Source organism: Sinocyclocheilus rhinocerous, unplaced genomic scaffold (assembly GCF_001515625.1).
Source record: "Sinocyclocheilus rhinocerous isolate Xijiao unplaced genomic scaffold, SAMN03320098_v1.1 scaffold447, whole genome shotgun sequence".
NCBI classification, from domain to species: domain Eukaryota; kingdom Metazoa; phylum Chordata; class Actinopteri; order Cypriniformes; family Cyprinidae; genus Sinocyclocheilus; species Sinocyclocheilus rhinocerous.
The window spans coordinates 204,964-226,996 of NW_015648653.1; the positions used below are offsets into that span (position 1 = coordinate 204,964).

Sequence of the window (22,033 nt, forward strand, 5' to 3'; positions counted from 1 at the left end):
GTTTGAGAGAGGCGGGGCATAGAGGACCTACAATAATGTACAGTATTTGAAAAATAATGTGTTTTTTGAACATTAAAGCATGTCAACATATTCTGTTACACCAAATACACAAAATAATGATCTTTAAATAAGCATCATATGACCCCTTTAACAACTGAGCCAAAGTGATTGAGTTAAACTGTAAATAATTATAAATGCATCATGTATGTATTTTTACACAGGAGTGATCCTGCGATTTAAACTGTCCTTCACATCTTTAGAGACACGATTGTGAACTTGCAGGAAGTTGGTATGTTCAAGATCAGTGTTATTGGCAGCCAGAGCACCTACCTTTAGTGGATGTTCTTTCCCCACCGTATACATTGAAATGTCCCCCAAAGGCAGTGAGGAGCTGGTGGCGCTAAGTGTGGCAGAGGACGTGTTTTTAGATGGCTCTGTGGACTGAGAATAGGACTGGAACTGTTGTCTGTAATGGTAATTTGGAATGCTCGTATAGGAGGAGGCTAAGGGGGAGGTGGCAGTTTTAATAAACTCAAAGCGTTTGAAATGAACCTCTTTGTACTTTTCAATGTAGATGTTGACTGCCAACACACCAATGGCCTCCGCCACGATGAAGGAGAGTATGCCGGAGTAGAAGGACAATCCATAGCTGTACAGGTTTTTCTTATCTTCTCCTTTCTTGTCACTAGTATATATATATATATATATATATATAAGCTTCTAATTAGTTGACAAGTCATGACTGAATGTTTTCTTAATTCCAAGTTGAGAATCAGGACATTCTCATAGAATGCTCTTTGATAATGTCTGCTTCAATCATGCAACATTGTTTTTTTTTTTCATTGTAAAATTAGCTATTTAAGTGAATTAATGTCACACAAACATAATGGGTTTTTAAGTTGATTGAACACATCATTAATCAATTAATCAAGTTGAGAAATGCATGTTATAGATATTCATTATTTCAAAGATATTTTTGCAGAACATATATGCAGAAAATTAAATTAGCAAAATTCATTAAAACTCAAGCTGACAAAATACATCTTAAAAAATATATCATTGTCATTTCTTGTTTCTTTAATTCCATGCAATGCATGTATGGCAATCATGCTGTTTTTAATTAAAAATACATTTATATGCTATAATTATTAAACTTATGATTTGCAAATGGAGACTCCTCAGACAGGTTTTTCTTATCTTCTCCTTTCTTGTCACTAGGGTCTCCAGCATTACTAGATGTAAACAATGATGCCGATTGTATTGCTAAGGCCTGATGAAAGGTTTAAAAAAAAAAAATAAGTGAATTAATGTCACACAAACATAATGGGTTTTTAAGTTGATTGAACACATCATTAATCAATTAATCAAGTTGAGAAATGCATGTTATAGATATTCATTATTTCAAAGATATTTTTGCAGAACATATATGCAGAAAATTAAATTAGCAAAATTCATTAAAACTCAAGCTGACAAAATACATCTTAAAAAATATATCATTGTCATTTCTTGTTTCTTTAATTCCATGCAATGCATGTATGGCAATCATGCTGTTTTTAATTAAAAATACATTTATATGCTATAATTATTAAACTTATGATTTGCAAATGGAGACTCCTCAGTGATTCTCTTCTGAAACACTAGAACTAGCTGAATGCTAAGGTTACTGTTAATGGCATGTGCTGTACCTGCCGATACAAATAGGATTCCTGCACTCAGAAGAATGTTATTTCTGCTGCTGTAAATCTGGCCCAGCCCGACACAAAGTCACCCCAAGAGAAGCAGTATGGTACTCAGGATGAGGAAGAGACTGGATGCCCACACTATTCCTGCAACACACAAAGGCACCTTAGGCAACCATTATTCTATTATACACATACACTGGCCAACATTATTACACATCATGTTGAAACAAATGGTCCATACAGTAAAAAAAAATAAAACTACTTTAATTCTTCTTTAGTTCTTCATACACGCCAGTGGTGGAATACCACTTTGAACTGTTCTTTGACTATAAAATAAAAATTTAAAAAAGAACTCACGGAGGAGAAACTCCAAGCTGTCTGTGTCATAGTCATTATCCACAGAAAATGATTGATCCAATAGCAGCTCCCATTGTTGATCCCTGTGCCAAACATAGGTGATGCTGAATTGTATTAAATGAAACTGTTTCAGTTACAGTGTTTACTGTACATCAAAAGGTTCTACACTCTTCTATATATTCATATACATTTCCTGTAAAAAAATAAAATAAAATAAAATCTGACACGGTATGAAACCCTGATGCACTGTTTGTCCCAAAAGCAGTAAAATTTGTTTAATGCATCTATCAAGCTCCGATGGAACTGCTTCACACCAGTTTATTTCATTTAAAGATTGCATTACTTTACAAGATAAACACAATTCCAATTTTTATTTAATTTTTTGACCCGCTTTTCAGAAGGAATATTCAGAACCTAGGTCTGCCTATACTTCTCCTTTGGGTATTTGTGTATTTCTCATTTTGATATTTCTTTTGTGTGACCTTACACTAAAATATATCTTAATTTATAATAATCTTTTATTTAATCTTAATTAATATTAATATTATTTTATGTAAATATAGATGAAATGTTGTTAAATATCTATGCCACAGGTATTTTCTTGTTTCCATTTTCATCCATCTTTCATTATCTACTCTCTCAGTGATTTTCTTTAAAGTCACGTCTAAGGACAGAATTAATTATTATATCTCAAATAAACATCCCATATTTTGTGTGTGTGAAATCCATTGTCAAAACTGTTCCTCAGAATTTGTTTGTCAATGTTTTAAAAGGATTATTAAAAGGAGGTCTCTTAAATTTTAATTCAATGCATTCTTCCTTCTTGATTAACAGGATGTCTCTTAAACTTTTTATGCATTTTAAATGCGTTAAATAAGACCACTTCACTGTTATAGAAATTACAACTTTTATTCTTATTTGCAACTATTAAAATTCAGACCGCACCCATTTACCTTCGATACAGCAGATCCTCCAAAGTCCAGAATGCGTGAGATCTCCTCGTATTTTCTTTGGCTGCTGCAAGGTGTGGGTTTCATCTGTTGCGTTGCTGGTCGTGTTACACTGTGCTCTAGACTAGAGTAGAGCCAGTAATCGGTTCCGATCGCGACAGTTATCAGGCTTATCGCTGCGAACGCGCCCAGGCTCGTCAAAACAATCTGAACTCCACGATCACACCGTAGACTATACTGAACTGAGCGCATCAAGACAACTTCACAGTACATTTCATACCTCTGTTGCGCGTCTAAATTCAGCCACGCATGACGAGCACACAAGTCAAACTTTTTTCGTTTCATCCGCACAAATGAACGCGGGTTGTTTCACTAAATTGTGTAAATAAATGTAAAAAAAGAAAGAAATAAACAGAATAGTTGATTTAGTATTTTACATTAACGGAACTTTATATATATATATATATATATACATATATTATTATTATTGAATAATAAAAACTAAAAGTCATTTATACGTTATGTAAATGTTTATCCAGGAGGGCTTCTTCTCCCAGTAGGGACCATCTTATCCCTATAATTTTTTAGATGACCCATACAGAATTTAAAAATAACAATACAGAACTTTTTTTTTTTAGGTTTTATTTTTATAACCATGTAAACTGAACCTTCCAATTTAAACGATGCAGATGTATTTGTATGGCTTAAACAATCTAATTCAAAAGTTATATCAAGTAAATCAAGAAAGTATCATTTGCCATAATAATAATAATAATAAACAAACCGCACATGTTGCCTGTAATTTCCCTGAATGGCAAATTAACAAACCCAGAATTATTTCCAAAAAATTTTAATGTGGATGCTGGAGCAACATCTGAATACCAATATTATTATGATTATTTTTTCCTATAATGTTTAAATGTAATACAAGGCATTTACTTAATACAAAGGGGGGTGGGGTGTCACTGACGTTGGGAGGCTTCATGTGGAGTTTAGAGTGATTTTTTTCTGGACATCAACTACAGCCAGAGGTCACAAACACAAAACATACAAGAAAATCTTAAGTGCAGTGTAAAACTCGTCATGGAAACCACAGACTAACATTGTTCTCAGTCTGAGTGCAGGCCACATCGTTGTCAATAACAGAATTTAAACAGAAGCATTAACAACAAAAGTTTACTTAACATTCGTTTAATCAAATGTTTCAAGGTGAAAAGGGGGGGGGGGGGGGGCTCGTTTTATGCGTATTTGGCGCCACCTAGTGTTGTGGGTGTATTATTGACATGTCAAAGTCTAGACCCTGAATATAAGACGACCGCATTTTTTCAGTTGTATTTCCAAGAAAAAAATATCGTCTTATATTCGGGACAATACGGTACATTGAAATAAAGACCTTAAAGTAATAATATTATTCTAAATCCCAGTATTTTGATGCATGTCTTTAGAAGATTTATATAGTGTCCATTATTCCAAATTTATGAAACTTTGTGTCTATACTGAAGCTTGAAAGCCTCAGTTTTCTTTGTGAATGCATTGACAAGAGCAACCAGTAGAACACTTATAATCATCCATTTGTGTCCCATGGAAGTCATGGGTTTTAAACAACAATAATAATTAGATTAGATAAACATTTAGATTTGGGTGTGAATTATTCTTTTAAAAGAGTGACAGGCTAAACACAGATAAAAACAATTAGGCTTCCCACTTCAGCAAAAATAAGACCAACTCACATGTTCTACCACTCTGTTTTTCAGATCTTTCCATCTCTTTTCTCCTTCTTCTGAGTAGGTGAAGACATCAGTGTCCGGAGTTTCCATGGAACCCTCCCTCAGTTCCTTTCCATAATCCTCCACCACAGATGACCAGCGCATCAGCTCCATGGTTGTGAATTGTTTCAGGAGATCCCTGCAAGAGAGGGATATATTCTTCTACCTAACATGTATGCGACTCAGCAATTAACCAGCAGCATCCCTGAACTCTTGCAGAAACTCCCAGTATGTTTTGGCCCGCTTACCTGTATTTGGGTATTTCCTCCAGTTTCTTGTCAATGCTGATTCTATGAACTAAATCAGACTGTTCATTGTCATAGGGTGCCAAAATCACATAGAGCACCACACTCTTCAGAGCCTGAAAGATACAAGAGACATCGTCAGTTTTAAAAAGCACTAAATTGCAAATGTGACAATGTTTCTTTGTATTACTAAGGTAAACAGCAAATCTAAACAGAATAAGCAAGACAAGAATTACAATGCAAATAAAAAGGTACCTGCTGCCATTTGGAGGCATCTTCCAGGATACAGGGAGTGTCATATATGGCTCTGTAATGTTTACATATGGACAGGTAGGAGCCCTCGTGCTGATCAACTTGAATCATCAGATTATAATATTTCAGTTTCAAATCCTAAGAATTAAAGAAAAATCAAATGGTTATATAAACGGAAAAACTGAACACACCTCCCACAAAGATTATAAACTGACAAGAAATCAGAAAAAATAGAAGACTAGAACAGAAGTTTCTTCAGAAAGTGAATGACAACCTCAGAGCCCTCCTCCTGGAAGAATTTAGTGTTGATCTTTTTGCTAATGATCTGTGTTCGAATGTAGTCCTTGACAGCAATGCACAGCCTCATCTGCTCCAGAATGAACTCCGCCTTCTCCTTCTTCTCCATTGATCCATATGTCTCCACCTGCAGAGAGTTAGATTGTTGAGAAATGTCTATTCAAACCAAGTGTGAATGCACTTTCACTCAGGCTGAGACAGTAAAAGGTTTTTACACTTTTTAACATTAACAATGATTACATGCCAAGATTACATAATGATTAACTTATGTTTATTTTTGACGACATTTCAAATATCAGGCACGCTCTTGTTCATCAGTAAATGTGATAAACAATAAAATAAAAAAAATTTAACTCATTGCTTTTTTTTGTTTATACGCTCCAAGATTTTATGTTACACAAATACATTAAATATTTTACATGAAGAAAAATGACAAATTATTATAAATAAAATAGAAGTACTTAAAAAATACTTAAAAAGAAAGCATTAACACACACTTTTGAATTTGAGTTCATAAAGCATCAGGGAAAATTATAATATTATTTTTACATTTCCTTATATTATTTATACACTTTCATGTGGTTTGTGAAATTTTGGGGTCTGATCTGTTAAACACGTTATCGTTAATTAAAGCTAAAACTATTCAAAATCATTTTTAAATCGATATAGTTGAAATGAAATAAAATATAAATATTAGATGAAAAATATTAAACCTGAAAAAGAACATCAGAAATGTTCATAATGAATATTCACATTTAATTTGAATAGGTCTTAAGAGCACAATGACGAGGCAGATGAGCAAATCTCTCGTTAACACTCACCTGCAGTTCCTGCAGAATGGATGCAGCCTCTTTCACATCTCCATTTTGCTCTTTGATTTGGGCCAATGTTTTAGTCAGCCTAGCACGCTCAATCTCCACATATATCTACAAAAACATTGATATGCAACGTGTAAATAAAGTGTAAAGCTGATTATTGCATCAGAAGAATGAGCGAGCTCATAAGAAATAGATCTGGTAAACAGATTAAGCTAAAAAGAGTGCAAGTGGAGACCTTTCCAGCAGTGACGGTGCGTAGCGTGTCAATGAGTCGGAGTTTGATTGACAGGTCACTCATAGCATCAACATATGTATAACATTCCTGTACCATCTTTGTAACAGCCTGTAAAGGAAAATTTATTTTTATGTTAGAACCACCTATTTCATTCTCGGAAACCAATGATAAAAAAGACATAAAAAAAATTAGAGATCAATAATTTTTACTTGTTGCTTTTCTCATTTAACCAACTATTGCAAGTGACAAGAATAATGGCAAGAATGACTTGATATTCTTGGAAGCATCAGAGGAAATAGGGGTGGGCAATATGATCTAAAATTCATATCACGATATTTTACACTGTCCAGACGATATCGATATTATATTGCGATATGAGAAAAAAAATTACAGGAAAAATATTTTAACTTTATATAACTAGAAAAAGTGAGGGATTGGACATAGACCTGAAAAGTCTTTTTAATGCTTCGTTTTTTAAAAAACGCATTCTTTTTCACACAATTTACCTTTATTCCACACCGCTGGTCCCTTCTCCCATAAATGCGCTGATCATTTCCTTCTTTTATGAAGCCCCTCCCTCAGAATGCTGCTCAGTAGCCATTTCTGATTATTATCAATGTTGTAAACATTTGTGCTGCTTGAAGGGGTGGTTCACTGTTTTTTTTCTAGGCTTGATTGTGTTTATGGGGTGCTGTCTAACGTGTTAATGCTTCGTTTTTTAAAAAACGCATTCTTTTTCACACAAGAACATAGATTTTGAAACTTGTGAATCCATTAGAATCATTAAAGACAGAATCGCGATTCATATATGAATAGATTTTTACATGCACCTCTAGTTTTCTCTTCCTCTTCTCTAAAGCAGCGCAGCATGGCCTCGCCCCCTTTGCTGCCTTTTCCCGAGGGCGGGGTTATCTGGGTTTGTTCTGGGTTTGTTTTGTATCTGGGTTCTATTTGCTTTCGTCACGTCGCGCCGCTCGCGTCTGGTGTAGAGACATTGTTTTGGTATTTGTGAATCTTAAGTATATTCATAATCTGCTTTACGTTTACCTGGCACTAGAAGTACTTTCACAAACTGGTAACTTTTATGCTTAGAGCAGAACCATACATCGTTCATTTATATTTCTACATGGCTGCCTGCAATACAACTCTGATTCTTCAATCTCGCCATCTAGTGGTCTGTTATTGATACAACCACAATTGCTACAACGGAGCACTCAAGCAGGTACTGCGAGTCATGTTGAGGTAATTAAAATATGTCAAATTAATATATTGCGCTCTATTTACTTATCAGACAAGTGGCCGCATGATAAGCGGGAAAATTACGTAGTGTAGCCTAGTCTTTATCACCCTGCAGAGGTTTCTTTTAAAAAATAATCTGCTGACTGTACACTATCCCTCAGCCTTGCCGTGCCCCCCTTGTCATAGCTCCGCGCCCCCCAGTTTGGGAACCACTGGAATAGGCGATTTGTGCTCTATTAATTTGGTCTGTTACGATGCTCTATGTGTTTGATTACTAATGCCTGTGTAGTACGGCGTTGCACACAGAGCACAAAAACGATCAGCCTCGACTCTTTATCGTAATTTGTGTTAAAATTTGCAAAGCGTACCGAATTGAACAAAACTATATAAATGCAAAATTTGAATTCATGAATATATAACGGTATCCACGGTATAGCAAAATCCATATCATGGAAAAACATAATACCGAAAGTAGTCACTTTCATATCGCTATAGCGCCCACCCCTAAGAGGAAATGGGCTGAAAATTACCACTGAAAGTCACTAATGATCTGGATTTAATGTGTTCTTCATAATCTTCATCTTCACTGCATCACTTCACCAAAAATGTCCAGCTATTGTTTTAATATTTCATATATAAATGTAACATTAATATAACTATATATAAAAATATGTTTCTAAAAATAAAATACAATATAATATAAAACATGTTAGCACACTGTATCGTCCAAAGAGATATGGTTACATTAGTTGTTAGAGCTTTTTTACAAAACTGCTGTACTGGTCTTTGCCATTACTTTCATTTATTATTTATTATCTCTGCATATTCTCCAATACATTATGTAGAAGTGTTTTTAAACTGACAGGCTGGTTCAGGTGGTCGATGTATATTTTTATTAGGCATCATGAGCTCAATTACTGGCTCCATGATGTGCTTAAAACAGTATTCCTACCTGCTTCAACTGGCTTCTTCTCTTAGACAGTAGCATGATGTTTTCATTCAAGGCATCCCAGTCTTTAGCTTCATAGCATAACTGAACTATAGCCACCAAGATCCTGGAGGTGGACACCATGTCTGAAACCTGGACAGAAGTGACACATGCAAATAATGCAGAGCATTTTAAGAGCTAATAAATTAAACCTATCATTAAACAGGTGACATGATCAAAGTGAGACACTTACAGTTCTTGTTTGCTTCTCTAGTGACAGTAGACTCTCGATGGCCTCCTGTAGTCTGCCATCCTTAAAAGCAAAAACAGAATATTATGTTTTTTTTTTTTCTTTTCTGTCGCATGTTAAAGCTAGAGCTCAAATCACTGTGCATTTATCTGGAATTGTTTATCAGAGATGAAATATGAATGGTGAAGTATCTATGGCTAGAAAGTCAAATGTCTACTTAGACAGCAGTTTCCCGAGAGGTTTATGTCTGCGTAATAAAACTTTTTTTTAATTAAACGCGTTAGAGAGATTTATAATAAGTAAATCATTTATATAGTTTAATTCTGGAATTATTTGATTAACGTTAGCTTTAGCACGCAGCATGACTCAGCCGCTCATTCACACTTACTCTGGCCATTTTCTCACACTCAGGCAGACGCTGATCTACAGTAGCACTGTAGTCAACCTCCATCTTCACTATCCGTCCATCTGATCGTTCAGCTCTGTCCTCAGACATTATTACTGCTTATAATAGGAAGAATTCACTGTGAATGTGATAACTACAACCCGTACAGCTAGCTGAAAATCTTCTTTCTTTGTATGGCGTTTGTTTGGCGGTTGGCAAACCAGCTATTCATTCATTACCGCCACCAACTGGACAGGAGTGCGGAGTGTCGAAAGAAATGTGATTTTTTTTTTTTTTTTTTTAACTTAGTCGGTATGTGTCGTATTTAAATATTCTAAATTGAAAAAAAAAATCGTTTGGGAAGCTGAAGCAGTGTTTCTGAAGTACCCATAATCTACCAGACTGAATTGTAAATAAAAAAGTGACAGAAAAATAAAATTAAATAAAATAAAAACGTATAACACGACTGTCACTGGACACTTGCAGAATAAATAACTATGTTCTGCGATGGCATTGACAACTAAAATGTTTAGCTTTCATATAAGGCTGCATCCACACCACTAGTTATATAAGTCCAAGATGAACATAATAGCAATGCCTGTTTCCTGAAAGCATCGTAATCCTACAAAGATCATAGAAACCACTGGCACCGCACCAATGGTCTCTACAATCTACTGTGGTTTACGATTGTTTATGAGAAATGCAGACCAACATGACAGTTACTGAGTGCATCTTTAATACAATTTGCCAATTAATTCTGGCCATTGTGTTATTATGCCGTATTTTATGAGGTACAGTGTCAGTATTTTATCATCCCTCGTTATATGTGTAAAGACACCAGTTATTTAATAGGCTGGAGTTATCTTCACAAAGAGCTACATTCACAAATACACTTTTCATACACTTTTCAAAGAGTTTATAATAGTGCACTTTTGGCAAGTCATATAGATAAAAAAAGACAAATCTCCTGAGCAAACAAAAACTCTAGCACAGGCAAAAAACCAATGAATTTATATTCAGTGGGTTTTTTTTTTTTTTTTTTTTGCATATGTACATACATACACATAGGCTACATACAACAAAAATGGAGTAACAGCCAATACTATAACCTTTGCCAAATTTTTGAATATATTGAATAAAATATATCAGTTTAACATTATTTATTGTATGACTTTAATTGTTGGATACAGTCAAAAAGGTCAAGATGAGGTGGGACAAACCAAAATTATTTGAAGGGCTTAAAATGTGCTAATTTTAAGTAAAATAATAATTAAACAAAAATTTCTCCTAGTAATAATGTGAGATTTGGTCCTCTAATACTTAAAAAATTAATAAATAACTAAGTGTACCACATTTGTTAAATGTGCCAGTGTCACCTTCTAGTGGTTGGTTATTTGAATCACATGTGTATGTTCTGTATGTTTCAAGGAGGCGACAGTTGTAAAGACAGATGAAATGGTAAAAAAGGCCTTGTTCAAGGGGGAAGATGTTAGACTTGTGTTGATAATAAACGAATTTGTGAATGAATCTTTCTAACAATTTATACAAGACATTTTCTAGCACCCAGCCAACATCATTGCTCCCCCACCTACAAGCCAAAAATAATGTTGTGAAGATGGTGGTCTTGCGTGCCATTGACAAATGACCTTCTGAACACTGACTGTCAGGTCCCTTCTTTTATAGGCTGTGACAACAGTTGAGATGTTCTTATACTGTATATAAAACCCTATTTAGAATAGACTGGTGCCATTTTTTAATATTTACAGCCTAAGGGCACCTACTTTACAGTATCTATAATAGCCACCGTTCTAGTATCTGCTGGTGGAGGTTTTTTAGGACCTTGGGAAGTTTAAATAATTTGTTTTCAGTGTGGAATGTGTTAGAAATGCAGATGGTATACAGAATGTAGAAGAAAGGGAGGAGCAATTGTATTAAATACCCACCACCGGTGAAGACTGGTTCCTCTCAAGTATTTTTTTTTCATCACTACTATCGTCCTGGAGGAGTTTTGGTTCCTTCCTTGCCAAATGTCAAATTGAAACTCTAATTGAAACTATTGTAGCACTTATTTCACTGAAACTGTATTATCCTCTCTCTAGTGTTGATTCATTATACTTTTTTTTAGTATTTGGTGCCCTTTGTATCCCCAGTAAAGATCATGATCTCACTGCCTTAAAATGCAGAACAATATAGATTTTAAAGGTGTCTTACTCGTAATTTTTTTTATTAGCGCTTAATACAATACAGACTGTGTCAAAGCAGCTTTACAGTGTCAAACAAGAAAATAGTTTGTCAATAATGCAAGAGGACAATAACAAACAGTCAATTTTTCAGTTAAAGTCACTTCATTGATGATACAGTGATGTCGTCATCATCCAGTTCAGCTCTCTTCCAACAGTGTCTGTGCGATCAAGCTGACAATATCGCCAGAAATTAAGCATCCCCAACTAAGCAAGCCAAAGGCATAAGTGGCAGTGGCAAGGAACCAAAACTCCATCAGTGACAGAAATGGAGAAAAAAACCTTGGGAGAAACCAGGCTCAGTCGGGGAGCCAGTTCTCCTCTGGCCAGATGAAACCAGTATGGCATGGTTTAATTCCAGGCTGCAACACAGATCAGATTGTGCAGAGGACTTGTCTGGTTCCCGTGGTCTTGTCCCGATGGCTGTCTAGTTGACGAGGTCTTCGCAGGGGATCTGTCTCTGGGGCGCATCTAGTTGACATGGTCTCCACTGACATTCAGGGCTGTAGAGGTCGTCTCTCGGTGCTGATCAACCATCTGGACTGGATACGGACTGGATCTGGGTGGCTACAGTGACTTCAGAATCAGAATGAAACAGACTAATATTAGCGTATACCATTCTTCTTATGATGTAACGAGTACATCGGGTGTTATGAGAAGTGTTCCCGGGTCCAGTTGACCTAATTAATGCAGCCTTACAATCATTTAATGGATTTGAATTATAGAAATGTGATAGTGTGTTATGTGTATGCCAGGTTAAAGAAATGGATCTTTAATCTAGATTTAAAATGACAGAGTGTGTCTGCCTCCCGAACAACGTTAGGTAGATAATTCAAGAGTTTGGGCGCTAAATAGGAAAAGTATCTGCCGTCCACAGTTGATTTTGATATTCTAGGTATTATCAAATGGCCAGTGTTTTGAGAATGCAGCGGACATGAAGGACTATAATGTGATATGAGCTCGCTCAAGTACTGAGGAGCTAAACCATTCAGGGCTTTATAAGAAATTAGCAAGATTTTAAAATGTATACGATGTTCAATAGGGAGCCAGTGCAGAGTTGACAGAACCTGGCTAATATGGTCATACTTCCTGGTTATAGTAAGAACTCTATCTGCTGCATTTTGGACCAGCTGGAGTTTGTTTATTAAGAGCACAGAGCCCAATAAAGCATTACAATCATCTAAACTTGAGGTCATGAATGCATGAATTAACATTTCTGCATTTTACATTGAGAGCATAGGTTGTAATTTAGATATATTTTTAAGATGGAAAAATACAGTTTTACAAATGCTAGTAACATGGTTTTCAAAGGAAAGATTGCTATCAAACAGCACACCTAGGTTCCTACCTTATGTCGAAGAATTAACAGAGCAGCCATGAAGTGTTAGACAGTGAAAACAGGTTAGGTTATTACATGCAGAGGTTTTTGGTCCAATAATTAATACCTGTGTTTTTTTAGAATTTAGCAATAGGAAATTACTAGTCATCCAGTTTTTATGTCAACTATGCATTCCATTAGTTTTGCGAATTGGTATGTTTTGTCGGGCCTCGAAGAAATATAGAGCTGAGTATCATCAGCATAACAGTGAAAGCTAACACCATGTTTCCTGATGACATCTCCCAAGGGTAACATGTAAAGCGTGAAAAGCAGCGGCCCTAGTACTAAGACTTGTGGTACTCCATACTCTACTTGTGATCAATATGATACCTCTTCAATCACTGCTACAAATTGATGATAGTCAGATAAGTAAGATTTGAACCATGCCAATGCACTTCCACTAATTCCAACATAATTTTGTAGTCTACTCAGAAGAATGTTGTGGTCGATAGTGTCAAATGCAGCGCTAAGATCCAGTAGCCCTAATAGAGAAATACAACCATGACTGGATGATAAGAGCAGGTCATTTGTAACGCCGATGAGAGCAGTCTCAGTACTATGATACTGTCTAAATCCTGACTGGAAATCATCACAGATACAATTTCTCTCTAAGTAGGAACATAGCCGAGAGGATACTGCCTTTTTTAGTATTTTTGACAGAAAAAGGAGATTTGATATCAGTCTGTAATTAACTAATTCAACAACAATTTAACTTATTGAACATATTGAAGTTTATTATAAAATAATTTTAAACATTTTACCTCATTTTAAACCACCAAATATCACCATTTTTCCTATGTCCCCGGATTGTATCTCATTTTCATGATAAATACAACACTTATGAGTGATTTTTTTTTTGACATTGATGGGTATTTAATTAACTCTTCTCTAATGTATAGATTATGTTTCAATTATTAAATTTTATGTAACAATTATACTAATGGTTCTTATGTCTTTCAAGTTAATAATAATAATAATAATAATAATAATTCATTACATTTATATAGCGCTTTTCTAAGCACTCAAAGCTATCTACATTGTGAGGGGGGAATCTCCTCGTCCAACACCAGTGTGCAGCATCCACCTGGATGATGCGACGGCAGCCATAGTGCCAGGACCTCGGTTTAATGTCTCATCTGAAGGACGGTGCTTTTTGACAGTATAGTGTCCCCGTCACTGCACTGGGGCGTTAGGACCCACACAGACCACAGGGTGAACACCCCCTGCTGGCCTCACTAACACCTCTTCCAGCAGCAACCTAGTTTTCCCAGGAGGTCTCCCATCCAGGTACTGACCAGGCTCAACCCTGCTAAGCTTCAGTGGGCAACCAGTCTTGGGCTGCAGGGCGATATGGCTGCTGGAAGTTGTTGTCCACTTCAAATGAAAGCTGAAAGATCGTATTTCTATTTTTCTAGTGAAGTCACCTTTATTTGTATAGCGCTTTATGCAATACTGGTTGTGTCAAAGCAGCTTTACAGTGTCAAACAGGAAAATAATTTGTCAATAATGCAAGAAGACAATGACAGAGTCATTTTTCCAGCTAAAGTCAGTACATTGATGATTCAGTGATGTCATCATCCAGTTCAGCTAATATCACCATTTTTCCTATGTCCCCGGATTGTATCTCATTTTCATGATAAATACAACACTTATGAGTGATTTTTTTTTTGACATTGATGGGTATTTAATTAACTCTTCTCTAATGTATAAATTATGTTTCAATTATTAAATTTTATGTAACAATTATACTAATGGTTCTTATGTCTTTCAAGTTAATAATAATAATAATAATAATAATAATTCATTACATTTATATAGCGCTTTTCTAAGCACTCAAAGCTATCTACATTGTGAGGGGGGAATCTCCTCGTCCAACACCAGTGTGCAGCATCCACCTGGATGATGCGACGGCAGCCATAGTGCGCCAGAACGCCCACCACACACCAGCTTATTGGTTGAGAGTAGACAGAGTGATGAAGCCAATCAGTAGATATGGGGATTGTTAGGAGGCCATGATGGACAGAGGCCAATGGGCGAATTTGGCCAGGATGCCGAGGTCACACCTCTACTCAGGAAAGACATCACAGTGTCAAACAGGAAAATAATTTGTCAATAATGCAAGAAGACAATGACAGAGTCATTTTTCCAGCTAAAGTCAGTACATTGATGATTCAGTGATGTCATCATCCAGTTCAGCTTAATTCCAATAGTGTCTGTGCAATCAGTAAAGCGTGCGTCCCCAACTAAGCCTTCTACCTATTTTATCAATTTTATCTTTCCATTTTTCCAAAAAAAGGAAAAAGTCAGTAAGAAATCATATTTTTTTAATTAAATTGTTAAAAACCATGCAGCTCTTTATTTGATCAACCTTTTATGTTACCTTATTTTTTGCTCAGACATGGTGTAATGGCTGACTTTAGGCCAGAATGTCCACTCTGTTAGTGTACAGCCTTTTAATCAGAAGTCTTAACAAAGTGGACAGTGAGAGTATATAAAGTAGTAGATCTGTCTCTGTCAAAAAGGTACGTAATTCCTAACACTAAAGTGTTATTTATGAAGGCTATATCTTTGACAACAAGCATATTTGCAGACCCTTCTGAGGCAACTGATAGCAAAACCCTGGTAGAAACAGTACAGTATCAGTAAGAGTACTTTCTGCATTGACATACCAGCAGCTTATAGAGGATTCTGAACAGAACCAAAAAATCTGAGCATTTCACTCCAGCCCTCAGGTCTTTACACTGGCTTCCAGTTAAAGTACTCTTACTTGTTTATAAATCACTCAGTGGCCTATGAACTAAATAAACTGCAGATCTGCTCACTGAATATAGACCTAACAGACCACTCATCATTAGGATGATCAAGTCAGAAATGCCAAGGGTTCACCTTAATACCTTAACACCTTCATAGCTGCATTTACTAACTGGGAGCTGTGTAGCCTATGCTGTGCTGCATCCTACTGTATCAATTTATTTCTTTACTATTTTCTTTTCCTTCTTATTTATTTTAATACTTTTTATTTATTACTTGTAATTTTTATTTTTGATGTAGCCTAATTATATGTAAAGCACTGTGAATATGAAATGTGCTAGCCTATAAAATTAAACTTGTCTATAACAACAACAACAACAAACAATTTATTGTTGTTGTTGTTGCTGCTGCTGCTGCTGCTGCTGTTATAATTATATTAATCGATTTATAAATTAGTCTAGGTGTTGAATCCATTTTTTAAAATGAAAAGTGATACAATATAAATAAATTATGTAGGCAATTGATATACTTTAATGTAATGGTATTACTCAAATAAAATACATTTTAAACACGGCTCCTTTAGGCTTTTTGCCACTGGGTGGTGTACATTCAGTTATTTCTGCGCCAGCTCCAGCTCTCGAGTCAGCGGCCGCCGCATTCGCTCACTTCATTCCTTGCCCCACAACAGCCGTACACTATGCAGAGATAAGTGAATGAGTAAACGGGTTTGAACCACTGATCTATAAGATAACTGTCTGGTAAACAATAAATAAGTTATAACCTTTGAAAAAATCCCTTCTAGGAAAAAAATGTTGGTTTTGTTGGTTTTGGTATAAAATATTGTTTTTTAAACGACATTTTATAATTTTATCGTTTAATAATATATAAATAATTTGCATTCAATTTGTATTAAAATGTTTTGTTCATTTCATTCCAGCACGGTAAAAAAAAAAAAAATCTGTATTAAAATTAGTTTTTGATGGGACATAGTTTAAGAATGAACGTCTGGATAAAACGATTATATCATATTATTCTGTGTAAATAATAATCATCATAATAAAAAAACATTAATAAAAACACCCGTCAATCCAGACTATACAAATGAATAAAATCGTTTTGCAAGGTTTGTTTTGTATTCATTTTGGACATGACTTTTATTTTGGCAAGGAAATTCTTTCTTGGTTGTAGGCGTCTAGACGCGTCTGTCCACCAAATTCGTCAGTACACGCAACGCTTAAAATAATATTAACTGTTAGGCCTGTAATATACTGCGTTTGACTATGTATCGTTTTTGAAATTGAATGCCGCAAATCGGAGTATCATTGATGTCTCATTTTAAAAGACGGACATTCAAGCCTGTAACTGAAGTTGGAATTTGACTCCGTTCGTGTGTGCTGATTTTTTTCTTCTTCTTTGGAGTAGCCTACGGTCAAATCCTATGGGTCAAATCCGTACTGCTTACTTTGATCGAATGGGATCGTTTAAAATTCATACGGCAGGATCTAACTGTACCGGACAGAGACATGTGGAAGAGGGTCTCTCATGAACTTTTGGGTCTTCGTGTGTATTGCAGGATCAGGCTATAGGTGTGGATTTTAGAATCTCGACCATGGGCTCTCTGAAAGCTTTGCAGGAGTGGTGCAGGAACCAGTGTGAAAATTACAGTAATGTGGACATTACAAACATGTCTTCATCCTTCAGAGATGGACTGGCCTTCTGTGCCATCATCCACAAACACAGACCTGATCTCATGTGAGCACTTCTCTGACACTACTTCTTTCATTTGTTTGCATTTTCCACTTCTCTGAAGATTACATACCTCATAAAATGTCATCATCTTAGCGATCTTACGTCAAGACAGCTTTAACTAATGGAAACACTGTTTCCTTACATGATTAATGGAAATGTAGGTTGTGTTGTGCTATTGTTAGGTGTGACTTGAAATAAACGGGAAGTTACACGCAGTTTGATTCACATCGGGAATAGTTTAGCCCAAATGGAAATGCAGTCATCATTTACAAACGTTCATGCCAATCCAATTTCTTTATACATATATAAATCGTACGATGAAATAATTTAAATTTTTGTTGATGAAAAGTTATTATGAACATAATGAAGAATTAAAACATTTATACCGTGACCACCTCTGCTGTATTTCAATATGTATGTGAATTTAAATAAAAAACAAACTTTATAATAAATGTTACTTCAACTTTAAGACATAACAGCAGATAAAGGCTTAATCATAATAATATTTTTAGTGTACCAATTTAATTTGATCTGTATTCTAGTGTAATTCTAAACACTGACAAAACTAGTTTTTGTATGCAACATTAGCTAGCTAGCTTTTAGAAAAGAATACCCATTCCCCTTTAAATTAGAAATACCACCTGTCTCAGACTAAAGATAAATTTGAAATTGGCCACTCGTATTCCCAATATAGATTTTTCGGACACTATATGATTTCAAACTGGGTGAATGAAGGCTTGTTTAACAATAGTGTCTTAAAGGGGTCCTATTATGCTCTTTTACAAAGTCTTGATTTTGTTTTGGGGGTGTACTAGAACAGGCTCTCATACTAAGTTGTTCGAAAAACACATTATTTTTCACATATTTTACATTATTACAACACCTCTCTCCTCAGTCTGGCATGAACGGCTCGAATAGTTCCTGTATCAAATGAAAGCCCGCCTTCTGAAATACGAAATGTGCTGTGATTGGTTAGCAAGGCCAGTGTGTGTTGTGATTGGCACCACTCGGCGCCTGGTCGGGAAATGTCACGCCCCTTACCATAGCCGCCTGCCAGCTTCAGTGTAAATATTGCGTCACACCAAATACACAAAATAATGTTCTTTTTAGCAGCATCATATGACCCCTTTAAACCCGGATGATTGTAACCACTCTAAGTTCGTCTGCCTTGGGAAAGCTAGCGTGACATAGTGATAACACTCGTTGCCTTCTCTAGTGCAGCTCAACCAGATCTTGTCCCATTCGTCGATATTTGTGATATTACAAATCCCGGAAAATATGCGTTGTGGTCCAAACGAGTCGTTCGTTGTAGTTTTTGAAAAGTGATTTCTGTTAAATAAAATATTTCTTTTTGAAGTGGACTTTGAGCTTTGTAACTTTGCAGATCTTTTTTATGCTCAAACAGCAACATTACAGACTAACTAAAGTTGAAAAAGTGAAAAAGCATAATAGGACCCCTTTAAGAACCATCGCAGCACACATCAGTGTGGTCCAGACATTTAGGCCTAGCTACCTGGGTTAACCAGGCTTCCTTTGATAATGTGGTGCACAACGTTTCCAACTTTGTGTTTTGCTGTCACAAAACACAAAGCCACAGATTTAATTACTTGTTCTAGATTCCTCAGGCCATCAGTCATTATCTGTTGGGTAGATCACATGTTGTATGTGTAATGCTGTGATGGGCATGTTGGGTCATGCTGGAGACACTCACACTCATTCAGTCCTGAGTGTCACTCTGAGTAGGGATGAGCGGATCGATTCTTAAGTATTGATACTTTTGATACTGATGTTGTATCGAAAGGATCGATCCTCACATAAAAATATCAATTCTAAAGTGCATTTTTTAACCATTAATTTTATTTATTTATCCTGTGAATCTGGACTCATCAGTTTTAACTACCTTTAGGCCCATTTCTAATCTGCCTTTTTTTCTCCAAGATTCTGGAAAAAAATAATCACAGTTACAACGTTTTTTAGCTGATAATTCAATGTTTGAAACATTTCAGTCAGGTTTAATTGTTATATTTCACAATATTTCAGCTTTTATGGTTGTTGTTGTTTTGTTTTTTTTCAAACAAGTGCAGCCTTGGTGAACATGAGACTTAAAAAAATATTACAAAATCTTACTGACCCCAAACTTTTGTGTACATGTAATATTTATTTTAAATTGGCTAGTTTGTGCAAGTATATTTATTTAAACTGGTTGTTAAAAGTTCAAATGGATTGTGTTATGTTCTGTAATTGCTGTTAATCTGTGAATCTGGACTCATCAGTTTTAACTACCTTTAGGCCCATTTCTAATCTGCCTTTTTTTCTCCAAGATTCTGGAAAAAAATTATCACAGTTACAACGTTTTTTAGCTGATAATTCAATGTTTGAAACATTTCAGTCAGGTTTTCCACTGCATGGTACGGCACTGTACGGCTCGGTTCACTTTTGGGGGGTTTTCCACTGGGTACAGTACCTGGTACTTTTTTTAGTACCACCTCGGTTGAGGTTCCAAGTGAACCGTACCGTTACCAAAGCGTGACGTGTAAACTCTGCTGATAAAGGATTGGCCGGAGAGTATCGTCACTGAACTTGCGACACAAACACAACAGAACCGCTAGATTTAAATCAGCACAGCCAGCGAAGGATCGAATGCGACTGTTTTGAACGAGCGCACTTTTTTTAACAACCAAGAAGTGACTGTTTCGTTGTCTGTTGAGGAAGTACAGACGTTCCTCTCGTTGATAGCAGAGGAGCAGCGGATCCAAGAGCTTGATGGGGCGACGCGGAATGAAAACGTTTTTCAGAAGTCGCAGCAGTATAGGCGGCACAACTAACGACATGTGAATAATCCCGCCCACTCTAAAACAATACTAAACTGCAGTGGAAACGCAAACCGAGCCGTGCCGTGCCATACTGAGCCGTGCCGAGTCGTACCACGCAGTGGAAAAGCGCCATTAGATTTGACGGCCGCTTTCGATACAGTCGATCATGCTGTTCTCATTGATCGTTTAGAACATTGTGTTGGTTTAAGAGGTGTCGCTCTAGATTGGTTTAAATCGTATTTTGCAAAAAGGAGTTTTTCAGTCAAGATGGGCGAACATTACTCGAGTAATGCTTTTTTGCCCTGTGGGGTTCCCCAGGGTTCTATTTTGGCTCCTTTGCTTTTTTCTCTCTATATGCTCCCTCTTGGCTCAATTTTTAGAAAACATAGTTTGTCATTTCACTGTTATGCGGATGACACCCAGGTTTATTTGCCTGTCAAAAGCAGTTATGTGGGTCTTGAGTCTCTTATGGCATGTGTGGCGGATGTAAAGGCTTGGCTTTCCTTACATTTTTTAATCTTCAATGAAAAGAAAACTGAAATGATAGTTTTTAGTCCGTCTGAATTTTCAAATTCCCCGAAACTGGATTTGGGTGGGATGTCTCTGTGTTTGAAATCATGGGTAAAAAACCTTGGTTTCATTTTTGATGATGGTTTAAAGTTGGACCGTCAAATAAATTCAGTTGTCAAAGCTTGCTTTTTTCAGCTGCGTCTGCTTTCTAAAGCTAAGCCTTTTCTTTCTTTTAAAGATTTTGAAAAAGTAATTCACGTTTTTATTTCATCTAGGCTGGACTACTGTAACTCACTTTATTTTGGGATTAGCCAGACAGCTTTATCCCGTTTGCAGCTTGTTCAAAATGCTGCGGCTAGACTCTTGAGTGAGGTTAAAAAGAGGGAGCATATTACTCCTATTTTACACTCACTACATTGGTTGCCTGTTCATTTTAGAGTGGATTTAAAAATTTTGCTCCTTGTTTATAAATATCTAAATGGTTTGGCCCCTTCTTATCTCTGTGAGTTATTGACTGAGTATCAGTCCACTAGATCCCTTCGGTCTTCCAACCAGGATCTATTGTTTATCCCTAAGTCGAGGCTTAAGTGCAGGGGAGATCGTGCTTTCTGTATTGCTGCCCCCAGGTTTCGGAACGCCTTGCCACTATCCATTAGACAAGCCTCTTCTCTTAATATTTTTAAGTCCAGGCTAAAGAAAGACATTTTTATTTTTTAAAGTGTATGGCTGATGGGATATTTGTATGATTTTATAATTTTTCTGTTTGTTTGTTTGTTGTTTTTCTGTTTTTAATGACCTACTGGAAAGCACATTGGTCGACGGAAATTGTAATTAATTGTGCTATATAAATAAATTGTCATTGTTAATAAATCTGTCAGAAAAAAATATGCTAAAGTTTCACCTTTAGGGGTACAACAGCCTGGCAGCCTTTTACAAAAATTAACCATGGTTTTATTACAGTAAACACAGTTTACCACAGTATTTGTACTAAAACTGCAGTAACCACACATTTATTATGGTAATAATAATACATTTTAGTACTCATGTAACACCATGTTTATTTCTCATGAGGTACCCTGCAAAGCATGCATACTTGTATGGTACTATGCTCACTTTTAGGGGTATAGTTGCACCTTTGAGGTTACTGCCCTGTAAAGGGCTAAAATACAATTATAGTATATTTTATTT

At 36.0% G+C, this 22,033-nt stretch overlaps 2 protein-coding genes and 1 pseudogene across 5 annotated transcripts in view; 1 reads left to right on the forward strand and 2 right to left on the reverse strand.

Annotated features, from left to right (window-relative positions):
• Window positions 1–193: 193 nt before the first annotated feature.
• On the reverse strand, window positions 194–3,241 carry LOC107710147 (voltage-dependent calcium channel gamma-4 subunit-like; annotated as a pseudogene).
• Window positions 3,242–4,070: 829 nt separating this feature from the next.
• LOC107710148 (26S proteasome non-ATPase regulatory subunit 12-like) lies at window positions 4,071–9,626 on the reverse strand. The gene is made up of 10 exons (XM_016514877.1): window positions 9,408–9,626; window positions 9,023–9,082; window positions 8,794–8,922; window positions 6,603–6,710; window positions 6,371–6,475; window positions 5,527–5,676; window positions 5,256–5,390; window positions 5,004–5,116; window positions 4,720–4,894; window positions 4,071–4,103 (listed from the first exon to the last, which is right to left on the reverse strand). The coding sequence occupies exons 1-10, from the start codon at window positions 9,513–9,515 to the stop codon at window positions 4,071–4,073; spliced, it is 1,116 nt and encodes a 371-aa protein (XP_016370363.1). The 5' UTR covers window positions 9,516–9,626.
• Window positions 9,627–16,961: 7,335 nt separating this feature from the next.
• LOC107710163 (MICAL-like protein 1) overlaps window positions 16,962–22,033 on the forward strand; it is a 25,864-nt gene continuing 20,792 nt past the window's right edge. For all 4 annotated transcript variants that reach the window (XM_016514896.1, XM_016514899.1, XM_016514897.1 and 1 more), the window contains exon 1: window positions 16,962–17,525. In XM_016514896.1, coding sequence (XP_016370382.1) covers window positions 17,383–17,525 — 143 coding nt within the window. In that variant the 5' untranslated portion in view covers window positions 16,962–17,382. The remainder of the gene's footprint in view (window positions 17,526–22,033) is intronic.

What these genes read in the sequence shown, in the direction of transcription:
- LOC107710148 (XM_016514877.1), bottom strand. Translation starts at nt 9,515, where the DNA reads ATGTCTGAGGACAGAGCTGAACGATCAGATGGACGGATAGTGAAGATG. An exon ending in AGTGTGAGAAAATGGCCAGA is followed by an intron (nt 9,083 to 9,407) that starts GTAAGTGTGAAT and finishes TTTGCTTTTAAG; the next exon opens with GATGGCAGACTACAGGAGGC. An exon ending in GAAGAAGCCAGTTGAAGCAG is followed by an intron (nt 6,711 to 8,793) that starts GTAGGAATACTG and finishes TTTCCTTTACAG; the next exon opens with GCTGTTACAAAGATGGTACA.